The sequence below is a fragment of the Lachancea thermotolerans genome (genome assembly GCF_000142805.1).
Source record: "Lachancea thermotolerans CBS 6340 chromosome F complete sequence".
Lineage (NCBI taxonomy): Eukaryota > Fungi > Ascomycota > Saccharomycetes > Saccharomycetales > Saccharomycetaceae > Lachancea > Lachancea thermotolerans.
In genome coordinates this window covers 648,893-668,981 of record NC_013082.1, presented here as the reverse complement: position 1 = coordinate 668,981, position 20,089 = coordinate 648,893, and the positions used below count along the sequence as shown (strand labels likewise).

At 47.8% G+C, this 20,089-nt stretch overlaps 11 protein-coding genes across 11 annotated transcripts; 5 read left to right on the top strand and 6 right to left on the bottom strand.

Annotated features, from left to right (window-relative positions):
• Nucleotides 1-26: 26 nt before the first annotated feature.
• ACF4 (Acf4p) lies at nt 27-848 on the bottom strand (the record flags this gene model as incomplete). The annotated part of the gene is made up of 1 exon (XM_002554493.1): nt 27-848. One exon carries the CDS (start codon nt 846-848, stop codon nt 27-29), a length of 822 nt encoding a protein of 273 aa, XP_002554539.1.
• A 73-nt stretch (nt 849-921) lies between these two features.
• Nucleotides 922-2,265, top strand: KLTH0F07722g (uncharacterized protein; the record flags this gene model as incomplete). Its single annotated transcript, XM_002554492.1, has 1 exon — nt 922-2,265. The coding sequence occupies one exon, from the start codon at nt 922-924 to the stop codon at nt 2,263-2,265; it is 1,344 nt and encodes a 447-aa protein (XP_002554538.1).
• Nucleotides 2,266-3,163: 898 nt separating this feature from the next.
• Nucleotides 3,164-3,481, bottom strand: TMH11 (Tmh11p; the record flags this gene model as incomplete). Its single annotated transcript, XM_002554491.1, has 1 exon — nt 3,164-3,481. The coding sequence occupies one exon, from the start codon at nt 3,479-3,481 to the stop codon at nt 3,164-3,166; it is 318 nt and encodes a 105-aa protein (XP_002554537.1).
• A 940-nt stretch (nt 3,482-4,421) lies between these two features.
• STE18 (Ste18p) lies at nt 4,422-4,706 on the top strand (the record flags this gene model as incomplete). The annotated part of the gene is made up of 1 exon (XM_002554490.1): nt 4,422-4,706. The coding sequence occupies one exon, from the start codon at nt 4,422-4,424 to the stop codon at nt 4,704-4,706; it is 285 nt and encodes a 94-aa protein (XP_002554536.1).
• A 22-nt stretch (nt 4,707-4,728) lies between these two features.
• ERV2 (flavin-linked sulfhydryl oxidase) lies at nt 4,729-5,334 on the bottom strand (the record flags this gene model as incomplete). Its single annotated transcript, XM_002554489.1, has 1 exon — nt 4,729-5,334. One exon carries the CDS (start codon nt 5,332-5,334, stop codon nt 4,729-4,731), a length of 606 nt encoding a protein of 201 aa, XP_002554535.1.
• A 118-nt stretch (nt 5,335-5,452) lies between these two features.
• Nucleotides 5,453-6,481, top strand: TIP41 (Tip41p; the record flags this gene model as incomplete). The annotated part of the gene is made up of 1 exon (XM_002554488.1): nt 5,453-6,481. One exon carries the CDS (start codon nt 5,453-5,455, stop codon nt 6,479-6,481), a length of 1,029 nt encoding a protein of 342 aa, XP_002554534.1.
• Nucleotides 6,482-6,547: 66 nt separating this feature from the next.
• On the bottom strand, nt 6,548-7,402 carry EMC2 (Emc2p; the record flags this gene model as incomplete). Its single annotated transcript, XM_002554487.1, has 1 exon — nt 6,548-7,402. The coding sequence occupies one exon, from the start codon at nt 7,400-7,402 to the stop codon at nt 6,548-6,550; it is 855 nt and encodes a 284-aa protein (XP_002554533.1).
• Nucleotides 7,403-8,137: 735 nt separating this feature from the next.
• TIF5 (translation initiation factor eIF5) lies at nt 8,138-9,337 on the top strand (the record flags this gene model as incomplete). The annotated part of the gene is made up of 1 exon (XM_002554486.1): nt 8,138-9,337. One exon carries the CDS (start codon nt 8,138-8,140, stop codon nt 9,335-9,337), a length of 1,200 nt encoding a protein of 399 aa, XP_002554532.1.
• A 261-nt stretch (nt 9,338-9,598) lies between these two features.
• BIR1 (survivin) lies at nt 9,599-12,175 on the top strand (the record flags this gene model as incomplete). Its single annotated transcript, XM_002554485.1, has 1 exon — nt 9,599-12,175. One exon carries the CDS (start codon nt 9,599-9,601, stop codon nt 12,173-12,175), a length of 2,577 nt encoding a protein of 858 aa, XP_002554531.1.
• A 61-nt stretch (nt 12,176-12,236) lies between these two features.
• GRR1 (SCF ubiquitin ligase complex subunit GRR1) lies at nt 12,237-15,542 on the bottom strand (the record flags this gene model as incomplete). Its single annotated transcript, XM_002554484.1, has 1 exon — nt 12,237-15,542. The coding sequence occupies one exon, from the start codon at nt 15,540-15,542 to the stop codon at nt 12,237-12,239; it is 3,306 nt and encodes a 1,101-aa protein (XP_002554530.1).
• A 578-nt stretch (nt 15,543-16,120) lies between these two features.
• On the bottom strand, nt 16,121-19,507 carry JSN1 (Jsn1p; the record flags this gene model as incomplete). Its single annotated transcript, XM_002554483.1, has 1 exon — nt 16,121-19,507. The coding sequence occupies one exon, from the start codon at nt 19,505-19,507 to the stop codon at nt 16,121-16,123; it is 3,387 nt and encodes a 1,128-aa protein (XP_002554529.1).
• Nucleotides 19,508-20,089: the final 582 nt, after the last annotated feature.

Genomic DNA, 20,089 nt, shown 5'->3' with positions numbered 1-20,089 from the left:
CGACTTTTTTTTTGAATTTTGGTTTTCTATCTCTTGAATGTAGATACAACAGGGCCCCCGTCAAGATCAGTAGCGGTTGATGCCTTGTCCATTTCGAGTTCACTTTCACTTGAAATCTCTTCGTCGTCATCGTAGTCCAGCTTGCTCTTGATGTAGTATTTGTCGGTTGGCCGTCCATTATCAAACTCTTCCTCTTCTGCCTCGTTGACGCTGAAGTCTTGCCACTTGCTTACGAGCTTCTTCAAAAATGGTGATTGCGTCTGCTGATTTCTTATGTTTTGTAGTTTGCTCGCCATCATTTGGGAGTAAGAGGATTTTGTGTTTGTTGGAAGTGGTTGAGGGTTTTCTGCTTCGAACGCTTGGTCCTTGGCGTTGAAGAAGTTACTTATACTTTGCTTGCTTTTGAGCACCGTGGGGCTGCTGTTGACGCCTCTCCACGTATCTTGCAGTTTTGCAGTAATTTCGTGTAGTCTCTCGGGCGAGCCTGGCGTTTTCTCTGCCTGTCCGATCCTTTTGCATTTCTGTTCTAGAGTTTCCAATTCTTTTTCTGCGTGCTGCAACTGTTGCTTAAGCTCAACGACTTGTCTTCTCTTTGCCGCTAGCTCATATAGTAAGCTCTCAGAGAAGCTTCCCGGCTCATCTGATTCGACTTTTCCACCTCTAGTAGGAGACGATTCAAGTTTGGATCCTTTTCTGACAGGCGAAGATAGGGGCAGGCCCTTTTTTGGAGTCTCCGGTTTAGTTGGCTCAGTGATTTCTTCTTCAGAACCTGTGCTGTTCTTTTGCTTGTTGACAATAGACAATTTGTAAAGGCCTGTTGACTCACTTATCACCCGCTGGCTCGACATTGGTGACCTAATTGTAACAGTAAGGCTCAGCTCTAAATTTTATTGTTTCTTGGGGTTTGCAGATCTGTCGTCGATGATTCTTGATATTTTATTGTTGACATTTTTAACCTTGTCTGGGATACCGATGGGGTTGAAGAAGCAGCGAAAAAGAGAAACCATGAACAGCATCGTCCAGTGCTTCGAGTACCGCAGATCCACTCAGGAACTGCTTGACTTTTTGAGATATGATGGACCCTGCCCAAGTTCTGTTTTTTCTCTCGGAAGGATCAGCAACGAAAAGCTGGTACAACTCATACAAACGACCCTAGCGCTTAAACAAGAGTTCATCGAAAACTGCGGATCTGCTACAGTTAGCACAAAGCTGTTTGACTTGGCTAATGAACAATTGAAACTCATAAACCGGCTCTCCGAGGGGGAAACAGTGTGGATTACCGCGCCTTTACATGCAAGCGCCGCGCAGCTGCTGCGAGTAGGAACGCAGCTCGACAAGAAGGCATCAGAACGAAGAGATCTCGATAAGAGGAAAAAGAAGAAACTCAGAGGAGATCTCGACGAAGAGCGGTTTCTGGAAAAGTGCGTGCGCACGATTCACACAAGCTTTAAGCTGTGTCTTAATGACAGAAACCCAAATACACACGATAACAAAAAATGGGGCGTGTACTTCTTCACCAACCTGGAGCTGAGCATCTACAAAAGACTACAAAATCGAGACATGGTGCGAAACCTTGTGAAAGTGCTCGAAAGCCGGGCTCAGGAGCTACCCACGCCAGAAAACGCGCTGCAGTCTCACAAAGCACAGCTAGTGACGTACTACTACTATATGGCCGAGTTCTACGGGTGTCAGGACAGCAACTTTGCCCGCGGGTTCGAGTTCGCGCGCAAAGCGTGGCTGAACTCGCGTCGCGAGGGCGGCTCCCAGGAGGACATGATTGTGATGCTGCTGATCCCCTTTGCCATGCTGGCGCACAAGTGGTACCCCGACGCCCAAGTACTGGCTGCACGCCATCCCCGTGTTGCGCGCCTATACGCGCCTGTGATCCAATGCTTGCGCAACGGCGATCTGAAGAGTTTTGAGACCTGGCTGGAGCAGAATGAAGCCGCTATGCTGCGCCGCAACCTCTACGTTGCCCTAGTTCTGGTGCGAGAGCTAGTGCTCCTCAAGCTGCTAAAGCTCAGCTTCCGCTTCTATGGCTCGCGCTCCATTGTGCCTCTAAAGCTCGTCACCACCGCGCTACTTAAGAGCAGAACCCACAAAGGTGTCAAAAACATCACAGACGAGCAGCTGGACGAGACAGAGTGTGTGCTGGCCAACCTAATCAGTAAGGACTACATCAAAGGGTATCTGTCGCACTCGAACCGTGCCCTCGTGGTAAGCAAGACCAATGCCTTCCCGCGCCTGGTTCACTCCGGCACGTGACATTACAGCGGCAATATACATTCACGTGATTCGGACGTGTAATTCCGCCACTCCGCCCCATATAATCACCTCGGACGGACTTCCCGAGCTGTCGCTCTTTAAAGTCCTGGAGCGCGTGCGCATAAATTGATTTCCGCGCGCGATCCGCCAGCATAAACGAAGTGATATCATCAAGTTCATGACCTGTCGGAATGGATGACCTTCGTGACTGAATAATGGTCATGAAGTTTGGGGCGGAAGAGCTGTAAGCGCAAGCCCCTGACATGGGCTGTGCAAAAGGTATATAAGGACAGGAAAATGTCCAAGTGTAGGGTAGTTGTAGTTAGCAATAAGCAACAGCAAAGAACAAGAACTCGAACTACTTGAGCTCACATCTTCCGCAAAACACTCCAAACACACTTCACCACATCCAAACACTATATCGAAAATGGCTTTCCTAGTATTGACTTCCGAAGTTTCCACTCCATTCGTCATCCCAGCTGTCTCCCCAGTGTCGCCAGCGGCAAGCAGAAAGAACAGCTGCGCCAGCTTGGAGGCCGTCAGAAAGAACTAAGAGCCCGGATTCGCAACGAAACCGGAGGCTTCGAACGGCATGAGCCTGAGATAGATCGCGGCCAGGATGCTGGCGATCCAACAGGACTTTTACTTCGCACTTCACCGCACGTTTGAGACGCAGCGGCGATATATACCTACATATACTATAACTTTGATGTTAAGGCAAAATTTCAGATTTCAAAGATTTGTTTTGATCCCCGGATCGAATGTGTTGCGCTCGCTCGGCTTAGGTTGCATATGGACACGGGACGGCCGTTCAGCTCGCAGACCCGCGTGTTCGATTAGAGCTATTTAGTCTCAGGCTAGAATATTTACACGTGCAGGGCCAGCGCCCCGTCACCGCTTAGGGGTAGAACTCTTTGTACTTGCGGTAGTAGTAGAAAGTTCCCAGCCCACCCAAGATGGTCAGCACAAGAGGCACGGGCTTCTTGAAGCGAGAAGGAACGCCTCTGGCGATTCCCGTAATAAGCATGAGCGAACTGGCGCCCAGCGCGATTTCGAGTCCGCCGTCCGCGTTCTTGTGCAGCAGGTATCCAGCATACCCGTAAACGCCCCCGAAAACTAGGCCTGCAAGCAGGGAAGGCTTGGAGCCTTTGCGGGCGTAGCCCATGGCCCCACCCATGGTGGTCAAAGCTGCCAGTGTGAAAGCTGGGTGTTCCATTGTTTGTTGCTGTGTTTTGGGCCAATGTGGGATGAAGTTCCCGGATGTCCATCAACTTGATGTTAATTAAGTGGGAGCGTATACAATGATCTCCAACAGCAGGCGCATCAAGGGAGGGCTTTTGTCAGTGTCAATATCGGTGTCGCGAGAATCAGAGTACTAACAGAAGCATAAGAGCGGCGAAGTCGGCGCATATACTCCATGGAAAGTCCCAGGGGCCGAAGATTTATTGGAATATTTCGTTCTTCACGACCTGATGTTCTTTCTTACATATGTCAATTGCGTTGAACTTGGCGTGTGTTGATCTATGCCGCCGCTCGTGTAAACATATGGACGGACAAACAACTTTAAGCTCCTAGCTATCCACTCAAGACACTGTAAAGAAAATGGCACATCTTTGACATGAAATACGTGATCAGCGTCACAAGCCTCTCGTTGCTCGTTATCCTCTAATAGCGAATCAAACTGCTTCCCAAGAATCGCTGGAGTCCTTTTCTGGGTGCCAAGTCACTACATTATATTGCTTGAAAAAATCCCAGTTTGTTACCATACCATCTCAGAATTTGAGAGCGCCCTGGACTGCAAAAACGGCTGAAAGTATTCTAAATTTCGCGTCGATGAGGGAGATCATTGACTTATTTACCGGTGAAGTCAAAGCACCTGCTCCGAGCTAGCAGTTTTGTTCGCTACGTAATGGAGGCAAGCAGTCTTCTCACGTGCGCGCCAGCTCTGACAGAATACGTGTTTCGAAGTGCAAATCACGTAAGGCGTCGTCCTCAAAAAGTCAATCCTCAAAATGACAACGCCCAGGAAGACCTTTTGGATGGATCTATCTGACCTCGCTTCATCTTAAATCTCCCAAGTTCCTAGAGCACCTGGGAGTCCCGGTGCATTTAGTCACTGTAGCGCTATTCCTTTCGCACAAGTTTCCGCACACAGGATGGGTGAGCAAGATCTTCCGCTCAAGATCCAATACCTGAAGCTCAAGCGCATTAATGAGCTGAACAAAAAACTGAAGGAAGAGCTTGTGAGGGAGAGGATTACTGCATCGAACGCCTGTTTGTCGATTATAGATTATGCTACGTCCCATGAGGACTATGCGCTGCCTGAGATTTGGGGGTATCCCGCGCCAGGCTCGAACCCGCACAGGGCCAACGCTCAGAAAATACATAAAAGTGCCCGCACAGGGTCTTCCAGCGACAACGGCTGCTGTGTAATCGTGTAAGTAAGAAGTCCGAAGACATGCATTACCCGCCTTGTTTGCCCTCCTTCTGTAATGACACCTTATTCATCTTGAGCTGGTCGTTGATCTTGCCGTCTTCACCACCGCATCCACAGTCGTAGTCCTCGAGGATTTTGGAACAATCGTACTCGTCCTTTTTTAAAAATACGTTCACTTTGTTGTGCATGAGGCACCCCCATAAGGCGGCAGCTGTTCTACTCGATGTTTGTGGCGGCCATTTCTTGAGCATCTCAACAAAGTGGTATGAGCACTCTCCGCACGGGTAGAGCTCTGCGTACAACTGCAAGAACTGAGCCAGCTTGTCGCGCTCCTCCTGCGTAGGCTCATCGGGAAACCTTGAAAGTACAGTGTGAAAGTATTTCCAGGACGCTCTACCAAGTTCCTGCTTAGCTTTCTGATCCGGCATTGATGGCATGATTGACTGGAACTTGAGCTTAGCTTGCTTATTCTGCCCTTGAGGATCTGTGTGTTCTGTGTTTGTGTTCGTATCCAAGTCTACTACTGGATCATTGGGGGTGGAGTAGGATAGCTTGTTTGAGGAGAAGAAGAACCATAGGGACAAAAGAGAAACAGCTGCTAAAATGCTTACTAGTCTTTGCCGATGAATCATCTTTGGGCTTCTTTAGTTCATTCCTTTCGCTTCATAGGTGCTAATAAATTAAAGCTTAAAAACATGTTATATTTCCCATGCACCTTGCCCAGCTTGAACTCATCGCTCGACTGAAAAAATGGACAGCAAGAGGACCCGCGGACATGGAATAAACACTATTCAGATCAACCAGGCACGAGAGATTCATGCTCAGACGGTGCGTGCAAGGGACCCGAGAGCCCAGCCGCGTCCAGTGCTCCACGCTCCTGCTATAAACGCTCCTGCACCAAATCGTCACATATGCAACAATCCCAACAATCCTGCTTGTGCACACTGTTCCGCAGTTATAATACCCGCGCCTAAAGCCACCCTGCCTCTGGAAGACACACCCTCCATTTCCATAGAGGACTGGACAATAACAACAAGGAAGAAGCCCATTCTTAATTCCAAAGAGCTTGACGAATGGGATCGCACCTTGGGCGGGCTCACGATGCCAGAGATGATATTTGGGAACAGTTTCGTAAAGATTGAAAACAAAAAACATGATTGGTGTTTGGAGTTCAACGCTTTGGACGCTCTCAAGGCCGTCAAGGTGGAGGACTCAGGGATTCGCGTGTCATATGCTAACAAATGGATAAAATCAAAGCAGGCGCAGCAGAAATCTTCCGAACTGGCTGAATCTTCGTTGCAAATCGGTCAGCACTACGATTGGACCTACACCACTAAATATAAAGGTACAATCAAAAGCGGCACTCATAATTTCACACAAGACAACTCTACCGCTCTACCACTAGACAAGCTCTCACGCCCTGACCCCATTCTTTTTTATGATGACATGATTCTATTTGAGGACGAGCTAGCTGACAACGGTATAAGCGTCGTCAACGTCAAGATACGCGTCATGAACGAGCGCGCCTTGCTTTTGAGTCGCTTCTTTCTGAGGGTTGATGGTGTTCTTTTCAGAGTTTATGACACTAGAGTGTACGTTGAATTCGATGAAAACCGCGTTCTTCGGGAGTACAAGGAACATGAGGCAGACTACAAATATGTACTTTCCAAAAACAGCGGAAGGCATAGCCGCGATCCCAAGGCTATTTTAAGGGATAGCAACTGGGTAGCACAGCAGCTGCCACTGGTTAAGAGAGAATGCGAAGTATTACAGTTCTGAAATCTAGTTAGATACCATAATATATAGAGACAGGCAGAAATATGAGAGGCGGAGAGAAGCAACGAGTTATAAATTCTCTAGTATTTTTTTTGCAGTGGCCTTGTCTGTATCGTTACAGCCGACCATTATCTCTCGTAGTTTCTTTTTGGATAGATTCAGCAGCTTCGCCTTAGAGAGCTCCTTGGATGTCACAGCCACAAACGCCCACCCCTTAACGAAATTCTCAGAAAGCTCTACACTTCTTAGAGCGTTGCTTAATGACTGCTGGAGTAGACTGTCTTTATCCTTTTTCTCTCGCAGAGCCCTGTAGTAAAGGGCCTCGCTCAGCTGAGCAAAGGCGACATAGTTGAAAGGTGCGATGCACAAGACCTCCTCCAGGGAATAAGCAGCCTGCTCGAATTGACCAAGCGAAGCATATTCTTGAGCAATGGCGTACCATAGCTCACCGTCAACGGGGAACTTTTCTGCGAGGCCCAAAAGCTGCTTTAGATATTCCTCTTTCGTTATAGACTTGCGCCTTATTGATAGCAGTTTCTTGCTCACCAACAGGTAGTCAATAATATCTGTTTCGTATTCAAGTGCATCTTTCAAAAGCTTTGTAAGAAACTCTTCAGCTTCGCGGTCACCCTTGTTGACCTGTAGAAGTGTTGCCTGCATTACATGCAGATAAGGTGAACTGGAGCCAAACCGGTCTCTAAAAGTCTTGAAAAGTGTCTCGGCCTCAACGTCTTTCCCGTTGTAAATGGAAAGATCGAAGAGCATGTGTGTTAGCGACATGTAGTCGAGTTCGCTCAGGGTGGGATCGCCAGCTCCAAGGTACGTCTTCAGCTGGTCCCATAGTGAAGCCACCTCATGAGCTGGGGCCGCTGTATAATACTTCGTTGAACAAATCGTCAGATAACGGTCTTTTAGGATTTCCATTCTGCAGCGAGCTAGAGTCTGATGCCAGACTTAGAGATTATCCTTATGTGACTGTTGATGCCCCGAACTGCTAAAACTCCCACCAATAATTATATCAAGCTTGTTTTCGTGGATGAGTATTAAGAACAAGAACAAGCCAAAGGAAATACCCTGGGGGACGTCGCAAGTTCCAAAAAGACGCCTAAACTTTGTCTAGTTACAGCAAGAAACTATTTGAGCATCACTATTTCTCCTCTAGCTTCAGACTCCTTAAGAGCCCTAATTGTCATTATTTAGGAATTGTCCTTGACCTCCATAGTCCCAACAATCATACCTAGGCTGAAAAACTACTCGAAGCAGACCTTATTAGTGAGTTAAATGAGGGCAACTGACTGCACCATGGATTGAGCTATCGAACGTTTTATCTCTGAGTGCACGGAGTATGAAGGAATTCAAAGACACACAAGCTGGCGAAAACGAATGGTCAGGCAAAAGCACAATCCTTCGCTGTCCAGCCTTCCCGAGGAAAACATTCACGTATATCGAAGCCAGGAAGGAAAATGCCTGACTAGACGCTAAAAGCCTGCTAACGGCTATTGAGAAGCGACACACGTGATGATAATAAAGAGTTTCTGAAACTATCACTGTCTACTACAGTAAAATTTTTATTAAAGATGAGCAGCACCATCAAGATCTAGCGCCTGTCCTCAATTTTGCCACTCAAGACATTGTTTTCGACCAAATACAACTACCAACATGTCTATCAACATCTGCAGAGACAACAATGATCCGTTTTACCGTTACAAAATGCCCCCTCTACAGGCCAAAGTTGAGGGTAGAGGTAACGGTATCAAGACAGCCGTGTTGAACGTCGCCGACGTCGCGCGTGCCCTCAACAGACCTTCTCCCTACATCGTCAAGTACTTCGGTTTCGAGCTAGGTGCCCAAACTAGTATCTCGGTGGACAAGGATCGTTACCTTGTTAACGGTTCTCATGAACCTGCCAAGCTACAAGATGTACTAGACGGCTTTATTAACAAGTTCGTGCTGTGTGGGAGCTGCAAGAATCCAGAAACAGAAATCGTCATTACAAAGAACGATGACTTGGTAAGGGACTGCAAAGCGTGCGGTAAGAGAACGCCTATGGACCTCAGACACAAGCTATCTTCCTTCATTCTGAAGAACCCCCCAGAGTCCATGGAATCCAACAAGAAGAGAAAGGCAGCCACTGCCTCCGCCAATATCCGTGGTGGTGGTGTCTCTATCAGTGACATTGCACAAGGTAAATCGCAGTCCTCTGCTCAAGCTAAGGCTGAAACGGAGGGCGACTCAGATGACGACGAGTTGGCTCGTCAGATCAACGCTGCAGCCTCTTCCCTTCAAGAAATAGAAGTCAACAACGATGACTGGGCTGTCGACATGTCCGAGGAGGCCATTAGAGCCCGTGCTAAAGAACTACGTGCTGCCAACGGCGAGGACGAAGAAATATCTAAACTTGAGGAGTATGGTGAGTGGATCCTCAGCCAGGACGAGGTCCCATCGGATGTTGAGTTATACAAAACCGCTGTGAAATTCGAACTTTTGCAGGAGCCCAAGATTGCTTGTGTGCTTGCTCAAGCCCTATTTAGCGAGGACATTGTTGAGGAGGTTTCGGAGCACACTGCGTTTTTCAAGAAACTGTTTATATCTGAAGAATTCGAAAACCAGTTCTTGGGAGGTATCGAGCGTTTCCTCGGTCTGGAACACAAGGAGTTAATACCTGCTCTGCCAAAGATTTTGGTTCAACTGTACAACAATGACATCGTCTCCGAAGAAGTCATCGTGAAATTTGGCACTAAGTGCTCGAAGAAATTCGTGCCCAAAGACGTGTCCAAGAAGGTTCGTAGAGCCGCCAAGCCTTTCATCACTTGGTTGGAGACGGCTGAGTCTGAGGACGAAGATGATGACTCTGAATAAGAAAGTTATCATTTGAGTGTAGAATCAAAAAAAGCCCTGGCAAGGGAGCTTACATAGGATCAACGCATGGATGTACATAGTTCAACGGTGCTCAATTGCTCTAAGGACGTTAGATCCTACTTCAAGTTGGTAAACCATTTATTAGACATGAAAAATGAAATTTATAATTTGATCTTTTCTGTTTACTGACTATCATAATTGCGCAGGGGTTAGAGAAGCACCAGGCTCAATGACCGCTTGCTTGCACTCGTCTTGCTAACAATGTCTTCAGCTTTTCACAGGTATCGAGACCGCCATGAGTCCTTCTGCCGAGTGTTCAATGTGCAAGGAAAGAGATGTACATGGCCATATAGAGTGATACCTGCGAAGGCCATGGCACAGCTAGGGTTTGAGTACCAGCCCACCTTCATCGGCGAGGCTCTGTGCAGGGATTATGTGTCATGCTGCTATTGCGGATTGAATACCTACAATTTCCACGAGTGTCGAGCCAAGGCATTAACACTTACATTAAGCAAAGTACTCGAAAAACACCTGAAGCTAAGCCCTGGTTGCCTCAACTCTGCTCTCAAGCTCGTGCTGATGCGGTCATATTATAAGGCAAAGCCGATTGATTGGTCTATGGAAGCGCCATTTAGTGACCCACACAGCGAAGACATGATTAGTCTGCGGCAATGGACCTTTAATGAGGGCTGGAGTCATTCCGAACAGCCTGGATTGTCTGCAGAGTCTATGGCAAAAGCTGGGCTTTTGCGCTACGACCTTGGGCTTCCGTCTTCTGAGCTTCAGGAGGACCATAACGATACTACGTATTGCGTGTACTGCAGCAAAATTATCGGATCCTGGGAAGTTGGTGACGATCCAATATGGGAGCATTTTGTGTGCTGTAATGGGGGCAATTGCCACTTTTTCGAAACAATGCCAAATCAACTACTGCTTGAAAGCTTGAAAGCTAAGCTCATGAATTCAAGCCTTAGTACTGATGTCAATACTCCCCCTTCCTTAGACTATTACGAAATGTTTGGCTCTCTGCTCAAAAGGTTCGAGGAACAAACTACAGTAGAGGAGTCCGTAATCAAGAGAGGCCGCCCTAGGTCCAGTCACATTAACGAGTTACCACACGAACCCCGCAAGCGTGGGAGACCGAAAAAGCAGCGGATAGTTGGAGAAGGAGACCATGAAAATTCAACCGAGGGGGCTCCACAGTCTACAGAGAAAGAAGTTGTGGTCAAACGGAAGCGAGGAAGACCTAAGAAAATAATCGATGAATCCTCAGCAGAAATCAAACCAAAACGGCCCAGGGGCCGGCCGAAGAAAGACGCACCAATACCAATAACTCAATCAATTGAGCTCCCGAAGGTTTCTGAAGATTTGCTGTCGCAGGGCGATCCAGAGGGGACAAACATTTTAGAGCCTTTCGCTGATAAAGAGCAGTCAAATCTCTCAGAAAACCTACCGAAAGGATCAAGTTCACTTAACTCAGACTTTGCTCAAAGAGAGATCTCAGCACCACCTTTTGCAGGGAAAGAAAGCAGCACATCACCAAGAAGGCGTATCAAGTTAAGAACCAATTCCAAGACTCCGATGCTTGCCGAAGATGAATTGAATGAGAGCGACACCAACTCTACAAAGAGTATTATCGTCAACTTCAAGTCTCGGTCTCCTCAAAAAGAGGACACAGCTCGAAACCCTATTATTGACGATAGCTTTGATGCGTTTAGTTTCAGTGCACATGGGAATAGCGAGTTCATTATTCCTGAGAACGCGTTCCAGCTGCATCTCAACAAAAAAGGATCATCAGCCGAAAAATTCCCCAGCACGCCTGTTAAACAGGCGCTCATCTCCGAAGGAAGTGTTGAAATGAAGAATCCCTCAGGCAGCCATGGCAAGTCGTCTTCAGGCATTTTGGACAAAATTGACATGGACGTCGAAATAAGTGATTCTTCGGATGACAGTCCTGGAAGAAATAGCTCGAAATCAGAGGGCTCGAGCCCTATCCACACCCCTGTACACCGCACCGAAGAAAGCCCGGGAAAGAGCTCTTTCAAAGGAGGCAAATTCAGCTCAGCTGGACTTCTTAGCGAGAATGCTTCACTGCCAACCGTCAAACCCTCTTCTGTGTCTGTTAATGATGGTGAGCATCCATTTTTCGGAGTAGGACTATTGGAAAATTACGCATCTAATACCAAAGGTACTAATAAGGTACTTCAAAGCCCGAAGGCTACTACTGTGAGCTCAGAGCAGCATTTTGTCAATGATAGAGTGCCAGAGAAGAAGACTGCAACATTTCCAATCGAACAAGCGCCCGGTTCTCAGCCATTTTCAATCGGTTCAGGATCAGCTGCTTTACCCATTCCCAACGAAGAATCTACTACAATTTTCAAAGAAACGTTGGGTCCAGAAGTAACCACTACTGGCGAGGAACATTCGCTGTCTAAACCAACGGAGCGGGACTCAGGCCAGACCGGTAATCCTAGTTGTTTGGAGAAGTCTCTCAACTCGATAGATGAGGATAGAAGGGTTCTCAGTCATTATTTTCACAACCTCTTAAGATACATTAATCTTAATGATGCTTCGCTGGCTAATGAGGCCGACGGTGACCTCAGTTTCTTTGTTAAGCATATGCCTGAAGATGAGAAGAGGCTTAGCTTCGCTGCTTGGTTAGACGAGAAAGTTGTGGCGTTAAAGGAAGAGTTCAATAGAGATTACAAGTTAAAAATTGTGAAACTAGAAGAGCAATTTCAGTCAGCCCAAACCTTTGTCAGAAACCTAGACAGCGAGGAGGCCTTGTTGGGAATAGCAAAAGAGTACAATATAGATTTGCTCTCCCCATCCCCATGAATACTAAAAAACACCTAATCAAACAACCCTTGAACTATTGTATAAACTTAATGCTAATATTTTACGCGTCCTCTAGATATTCATCTTCATCCGGCGAAGTGTCAGCAGGACCTATGTTGTTTGGAAAAAAAGTTTGGACTGATGGGAGCTCGTTAGAAGGTACTGGGATGCCACGCAATCCAAACTGTATTAGCCGCATTTCGTTGGGAACCTCAAATCTTCTCCAAGGATTGCCTCTGTCATCAGGATCGGAATTCCATGCAACGATGTCAGTTTGCGGAAGTGGGGACTCAGGGTCTCTTTCCTGTCTATCTGAAGCTTCGAGAGTTGCCCTTTGTCTGGCTAGGAACAGCTCGCGTTGCCTTGTAAGTGCCGCGACATTATCTCTAAGATAAAGTCTCAAAACAACCGTAGTAAGTTCATATTTTTCTAGCATGTGCTCAAATTTTTCTTGCCATATGATGCGCCAAATTGTTAGTCCTTTCAGGTTCTTTTCGTCTCCCATGTCGTAAACTCTAGTTTGAATTTGCGAGATACAACGATTGAGGTCAACCATCTGGAAGTAAATATGCGTCATTTCATTGAGCAATGCACCAGCAAATTGAAACTGAACCCTCACCATGCTGGCGACATTAACCTCAAAGTCGCATACCCGTTCCTGCAAATCGTGAAATTTACGAACCATTTGGGCAAGCTCACAATTCAAATCCTCTGATGCCTCCGGTGCCACACATCCGTCTCTGCCTGCAAACTGTTCTGAATCTGGATCTTCACAGAACCCCTCATCAATCAATGGGAAGAGCCTATCAACATCCTGTTCATTCAAAATCCTATCTTGTGGCACACGTTGCAAAGAGAAAAACACGTCGTCCAGTCGCTCGAAATTTATATTCTGGAAAGCAAAATCATTGTTGTTCAACGCATTAAGTGGGGTGAGACTCTGCGTTGCTGCTAAGATTGCAGGGGTTTCTTGATTGAGTTCATTAGCGACCCTTCGTAATCCCGCTTCGAGATCTTCACCATCTTTGATAAGGTTTTTCAGCACAATAAAATTTGTCAAAACCTCTCGAACGTTACTTTGAGGGCCATTCGTTGGTGCAGTCAAACTCATCAAATAGTGTCTTAACTTGTGTACACCCTTCCCTGAAAAGACACAAAAAATTTGCCTCTGGTTCTCGCTGAAGTCTGATGGAGCTGCTCGACAGAAAGCGGTAATGTCAGAGCGTAAAAATGAGGGCACAGCTGTAAGCGAGAGATGCGACAATTTTGGACAAGCCATTAATAGCTCATAAATGGGGTAAATTGTGAGATTTGAGCAGTAAGAAAGATGGACCCTCTCGAGTGTATCGTTTCGCCCACGAAGCGCCATCATGTTTAGTAGACCTTCGTCTGTCATTTGTGAGCACTTCACTAGGCCTATTCTTTTCAGCTTCGTCAAGTCAGCTAGTTCGTAAAGCGTGCGGTTTGTCAAATTTGTGCAGCAAGCGAAGTCCACGTATTGAATTCTAGGACACGACTGAATAAGCACCCTCACACCATTATCCGTTAAGTTAAAGCAATGTCCAAAATGAATAGTCTGTAGGTTCTTGCCTAAGCGAGAGAGATGAACTAAAGAATTGTCCGTAATTCTGCTGCACTTTCCCAGAAACACATTTCTAAGTTTTGGGGCAAGCGAGACCAGTAATTCAACGCTTTTGTCGGTAATGTTTTCACAATCACACAAATCCACCAATCTTAAGGCGGGCAGATGGTTGACAGTTTGAGACAGTCCCTTCATAAGCTTATCTGTGATATTGGAATTATGAGTTATTCTGAACTCGCGAAGCTGCGTTAGTTGACAAAAAAGCCTAACGAGGCTTTCGTCATGAACATTTGGTGAGGATGTTATATCCACTTCAACAAGAAGCGGACATAACGTAGCCAAAAGTGAGACAAGATCGTCATTCATGTTAACGTTTGCAGTTATCTTGACCCTCTTCAGCAGTGGAGCATGTGTAACAAAAGTATGCAATGCAGCGAAGGATACATCCCTTGCTTGTGGAACGTAAAAGCCTTGCACTCGTTGACATTGGAAAGCCAGGGTATTGAAAATACTATCAGATACCTCTTTTATGCCTGTTATGTCAACGCTTTGAAGGTATTTGCAACCGTGTAGAACCGCAGATATAGAGGAGCTCGTAATATGTTTGCAAAAGACGAGTGTCAGCCTTTCAAGATTAGGGCAGCCAACAAAAAGAATTAGCTGCTCATCGGTCATGTAATCGCCAACGAATGAGAAATTGAGTCTTTTGATCATAGCCCGGTAATTAAAAACTGTTTCACTGGCTGGCTTCCTCATTGTGTTCATAAAGAGATCGAGTTGAGACTTCTTGTTGATATGGGGCCTGTAGTATAGCAACTTGACTATTATTTCGGCCCATGACTTGCAGACTGACAATAGCTTAACTATCTCCGCCTTTTGAGAGAGTCTGTCGAGAACAAGACCTAAAATCTCGGAGGGCAAATGCCTCAGTGGGAATTTCTTGGAGGCAGCAGGCGCTTGATACAGAGCGTGCGGAAGACGATCCTTTAAGCTCATTAAACTTACCTGGCCTGGCTCATCATTTTTGCTTGCCAAGGCCAGTTTCATGCCTGAAGCCAAATGCGGATTCAAATCTTTGAACATATTCTTGCAAACCTTTAAAGGGTTTTCGGTGTGTTCGCCATTTGCTTTAGCCAGCATGTGGTTGCGAACAAGGACTTTGAACTCTGACAACCTGGATTTGAAGTATAGCTTAACTCTTTGTAGTTGTAACGTTTCCATCTCAATCGCACGCAATCGGATTCTCTGCAGCCTATTTATACTGGAGATAAAGTCAGGGTCTGTAGCCTCCCGATTTCCGCTCTGTAGCTGCTGAAGTAATGTGTTATCTGACTCAAAGGAGTGAAGCAACACGTCTCTCCTCCCCTCGATCACTTTGATACATTCATTCAACTTTCCTTGAGCCTGCTCTTCGAATTTTTGAATGAGTCTAGCATTGAGCGCCTCCTCTGTTCCAGACATCTGTACGTCTTCTTCCGAGCTGGCGCCCTCAGAGACGGCCTTAAGGTCACCATGCGTCGCGCCCCCGTCTCCAATGACTGACGGAGTGTCGGAAGTTCTGGTAGTGAACCTATGCGTTTCGCGGCTTGAGGCCATTGGATTGGGAACATTGGCCCATTCCTCTCCCCGTAACTGAAAAGCGTCTCTCAGCGCATGCTCGTTCTGTGAAATTCTAGAAATTCTCTCCCGATGCTCCTGATTCAGCCTCTCCCGTTCTTGGTGGCCTGTTCCTCCGCGGGCGGGAAGTTGTGGTGTAAACCAGCTAGCTGGTAACCCGCTACTCATAGTTTTCGCCCAAGGTATTTGTTTCGAGCCCTCTAGGTCCTGAACGCCTTCCTTAGCCCTTTGAAATAATATGCGTCTCGCCTAACTTCGCTCGCAAGTCACGCAGGCCACAATTACCTGAAATTTCTTCACTATGCAAATCCAAAATTCACGATCCAGAGCAGCAAATTGGAGTAGTTCTCTTCTTGCTTGTGGTTGGAAAGCTTCCCTCCAGTATGGATTTGTGAGTGGCGAACTTGTATTCTTACGGTGTACCGATGATCATATCAGTCAGCTTCAACTTTTTTGTGGGCCATATCCGACTATAAATGATCGTCGCGGGCGATATGCACGTGACCGAATAAGGATTATCATAAGCTTTAATCATTAAAAAAAGACTAAATATAAGTGTATGTGCATCTTGGGCGAAGTGTCATTATTCATTAGTGAGAGCATTTATGGCTTGCGAACCGGCAGGCGTATGATCCCTTGGCTTTTTATGCTAAAAATGAAATATTTTGAGGGATTAGGGCAGACGACCGGAGAAAATAAGGTCAACTCTCTCAGACTACCTTGGTCTTTGGAGACGCGAGAACACTTTAATATCCATATGCTCCATATGTTGAGCCGTTATTGCTATTCCCTGGTTTTAGGTGATTGTTGTGATTTCCATTGGAATGGGGGTTGCTGTTATTCATGCTGAGTTGGGGAAGGGAAATTTGAGTGTTATTTTGCAGACTGAGCATATCAAACTGGGAAGATAAATCGTCACCAGTCATTGAGTAGCCCCGGCTAGTATTTCCAGTGACGGGGAAGACACCAGGGTAATTATAGTATCCGTTAGGAACCGCCAGCTGCTGGGTGGGTGGCTGTCCGTTGCTTCCCACAATACCTGCTCCATTAGGCGCAGGTAACGGTATTGGGAGAATTCCACTATTCGACTGTGCCCGTGGTCGTGAGCCAGCGCTCATAGCGCTTCCTGCAGAGACGTTTCTCATATGGCCCATATTATCAACATTGAAAACATGTGACAAGCTAGAACGGTGCTTTGAACTGCCAGTGACGTTCAGCAACGTTGCCGAGCTGGATGAGCCTCCACCTAGACCGACCTCCTCCATTAGCCGACGATGAAGCTGGGTGGTGCTGATATTCATCAAGACTTTGCGCACTTGTTGAACGACGTGAACTCTAACTTCCCCCTCCAGCAGAGACATTGACAAAACCTTGTAAACAAAAGTAGGACCATAATTGTTGTCACACAGCACTTGGTAAAGAACTTGCGGGATCGTTGCGCTGTCTTTTTTCCCGAAAATGCTTTCGAGAATGAAGCGCTTTGCTTTTTCGTCGCCTCTATAGTTCAACACTTTAAGCACTGTTAGCGAAGCAAGCCGGTGACAGCATAGCTCGGCTAGGTTTGAAACGAGCTTTGAAGCAAGAATGGAATGTCTGTGTGGCAATGTGCAGGTATCCAGGAACCAGGTGACCAGTAGTGCCCCGTTGCTATTGGTGGCCAGATATTCTGTGTACAGTACAATCATAGCGCTTAGAACGAGGAGCTGCTCTCTGGTTATAATGTCGTGTGCCTCCAAACAGGCTCTAACGGCCCTTGCGCCATATCTATTTTGTGCAATTGTCCAAAAATTTGAGACAATATGCTCAAATATAAAGTTGTTCCAAGGAAAGCCAAACTTGAGGACGCATTGGATCACGTAGTTACCGAATTGATCATTAAACAACGGGGTGCAGTAGGTTTCAACGCCCTTAGCAACCAGCATCTTTTGTCTAGGGGTGTCCGCCATTGTGATGATTTTCTGGCAGGCCCAAGTTCCATTCTTGTGAACACCCATCGAAGTCAAATACTTGTTGGTTTGTCTTAGCATAATGTCCTTGATAACAGTTGAAGAGTGTTCAAAGAGTTTTTGCACGATTGTGTTACCCAAGTAATCAGAGCAGAGCTCTGGCAATTCGTCAAGCATAGCTACAGCTAACTGCTCGATCTCCAGATCAGACATCATATTACCGTCTATAGCTTTGCGAATTTCACGTAGCTTTGGCGCATCAAATTCCCTGTTAGGTAGAGGGTCGGGCAGCGGTCCAAAGTCAGCAGTATCGCTTGTACCTCCACATTGGATAGCATTTTCCACAACATGCTGTGTTTGAGTCGAGTCGTGGCTAGTGCCAAAAGAATTGACGGTATCTTCAAGTGCCTGTTTGTACTCGGACACACTTGGAGGGGGCAGTGGGAAAGGGCAGTGTTCTTTCTCTGAACTAGCATGCGTTGGTGCGCCTGGGTTTCCACTGTTATGATTGGAGCTGGAGTTGGAACTGGGGTTGAAGTTGGAACCTGATGACTGCTGATGAGAATGCGAGTGGGCATGTTGTTGCTGTTGCTGTTGTTGTTGTTGTTGTTGTTGTTGTTGTTGTTGTTGTTGCTGTTGCTGTTGCTGTTGCTGTTGCTGTTGTTGTTGTTGTTGTTGTTGTTGTTGTTGTTGTTGTTGTTGTTGTTGTTGATGCTGATGCTGTTGCTGTGACTGTTGAGAATTAGCCGCGCCATTCAAAACAGGTACGGATATGTTTCCCTGCTGTTGAAGTGTCACAGCGCCGCTATACAACTGCTCTTGAAGAAGTGATTGTGGACCGTTGATGCTCGCAGCAGAAGAGAGTGGTTGCGCAGAAGTGATGGACTGCTGATGCATTGGCAGCACCTTCGCGAACGACACGCAGCTCGGGGCCCCCACAAGAGAAACTTCTTTGCCATGCAGGGCTTCTTTCGCGCGCATGGCAGATTCAACCGAGTCGAACTCTACAAGCGCCATGTTAATGCGCTTCAGTGTTCTCGCAGAAATCACGTTCCCAAACTTCATGCAGAGCGTCGCGAGGCTCGTGCTAGTCAGGTTTATAGCGTTGGAAAGCTGTGGTTGTTGCTGCTGCAAGGAGTACACGTTGGATATAGACACGGTGTTGGTGGGAAGCAGCGTTGAAATTTGGTTTATGGCGGGTACTGTAGGGTCCGTTGTAACCCAGTTGATGGACCTAGGGTCCACGTCGTCTGTAACTGCGGGGGTAGGAGGCGAGTGCTGTCTCGCAGGAGGAGCATTGTTATGCACAAATTGGGGCTGTTCAAGGCCGAGGCCGAACGTCGAGGCTCTTGATCTGTTGACCCCCATGTTGTCGTATACGGGCGCGTCCGTATAGATGCTGGATGCGTTGGAGTGCGAACGCTGACGGGAGCCCCAGATGTTGCCGTTGGAAGTGGCAGGGACAGTTAGGCTACTCGCGTTAGCGTTGGCGGTGGGGGCGCCATTGCCGTTGCCGGTGGCGACACTGGGCATGTCGAAATACGCGTTGCCAGAGTACTCATTGAGTGGGCTGGCGGTGGTGAAAGGTACCCCGTTGAGAGCGGTGGCAGAGGTCATGACGTGCGGCTCGTTGGGCGACGTGTTCGTTGACCACAAGCTGCCGGCCGTCTGTGGCATGCCCGACAGAGACGTCACCTGTGAGGAGACCGTGTTATTGCGCGTGCGCGAGACGGTGTTGGAGGGCACGCCATGCAGCGCGGACCCGAAGGTAAAGGAGTCGCCCGAGTCGCGGGGTGGGAGTGGCGCAAAAAAGGAGGCCTCGTCAGCGGGCACCTCCACGGATGCGACTGGTGCGATCGCCGGGGGCGTGATCTGGCCCGACAGGCTGACCTGGCTGCGGCTGGTACTCTCACTGGACGAGCCGCTTACGGCCGCGTCGGGTGCGTGCTTGGACGACCCCGAAGTTGTTTTGCGCGAGTGGTGTAGCTTTGCGCTGATGCTGGGCAGCAGGTTGCTGAGCGTATTGGAAAAGCGACCCGCACGCACTCGGTAAGACCCGAGCTTCTGCGGCTGCCCTGCGTCGCTGGCGTGCAACTCCTCTTCGTACAAGGGCAACGTAATGCCGGGGTCGAGCGCCTCCGGGATCTGCGTCAGGCTCTGCTTCTGCGGGTTCTTGGGTTTGTCCATAGCGGTCCGTTGGAAAGAATTGCGGGGAGAGATCGCGTTGGAGCCCTCTGTGCTGTCGGAAGGGCAATGGTTCTCGGGCGCAACTGGACCTTGCCCTCCCGCAGGACCTTTGAGTTTTATATATGTATCCTGTGAGAAAAAGCGAGTTTTTCGACGCCGTTCCATGTGATGCACCCGTCCATCCTGTCACGTGGGACCTTGGCAAAGCCGAGTTTCGACGCGCCACTGGCGCGGGGAACCGCGCTAGCGGGCGCCTGGCTTATGTATCGGCAGCTGCGAGGGCGCACACGCCCCCATGCGCCAACAAAGCCCCCATTTCGCGAAATCCAGTCCTGCTCTCGCAGCCCCGCGCTGAAATTTCGCTTGAGTTTTTGGCCGGTCGCCGCACATTGTCAGCAATGCATTTCAACGCCCGCCGCGCGCCTCAGCCTGAGCTTTGTTCACTCGCTATGCCGGCAAACGTTTGCCCGAATTATTCATCACTGACCACGAGACTGCTATATTCGTCGTGCCAAACGCCGGTGCCCATATAGGCACCCTTCGCGGAACGTGACCCGTGCACGGAACCGCTGAACTCTTCTG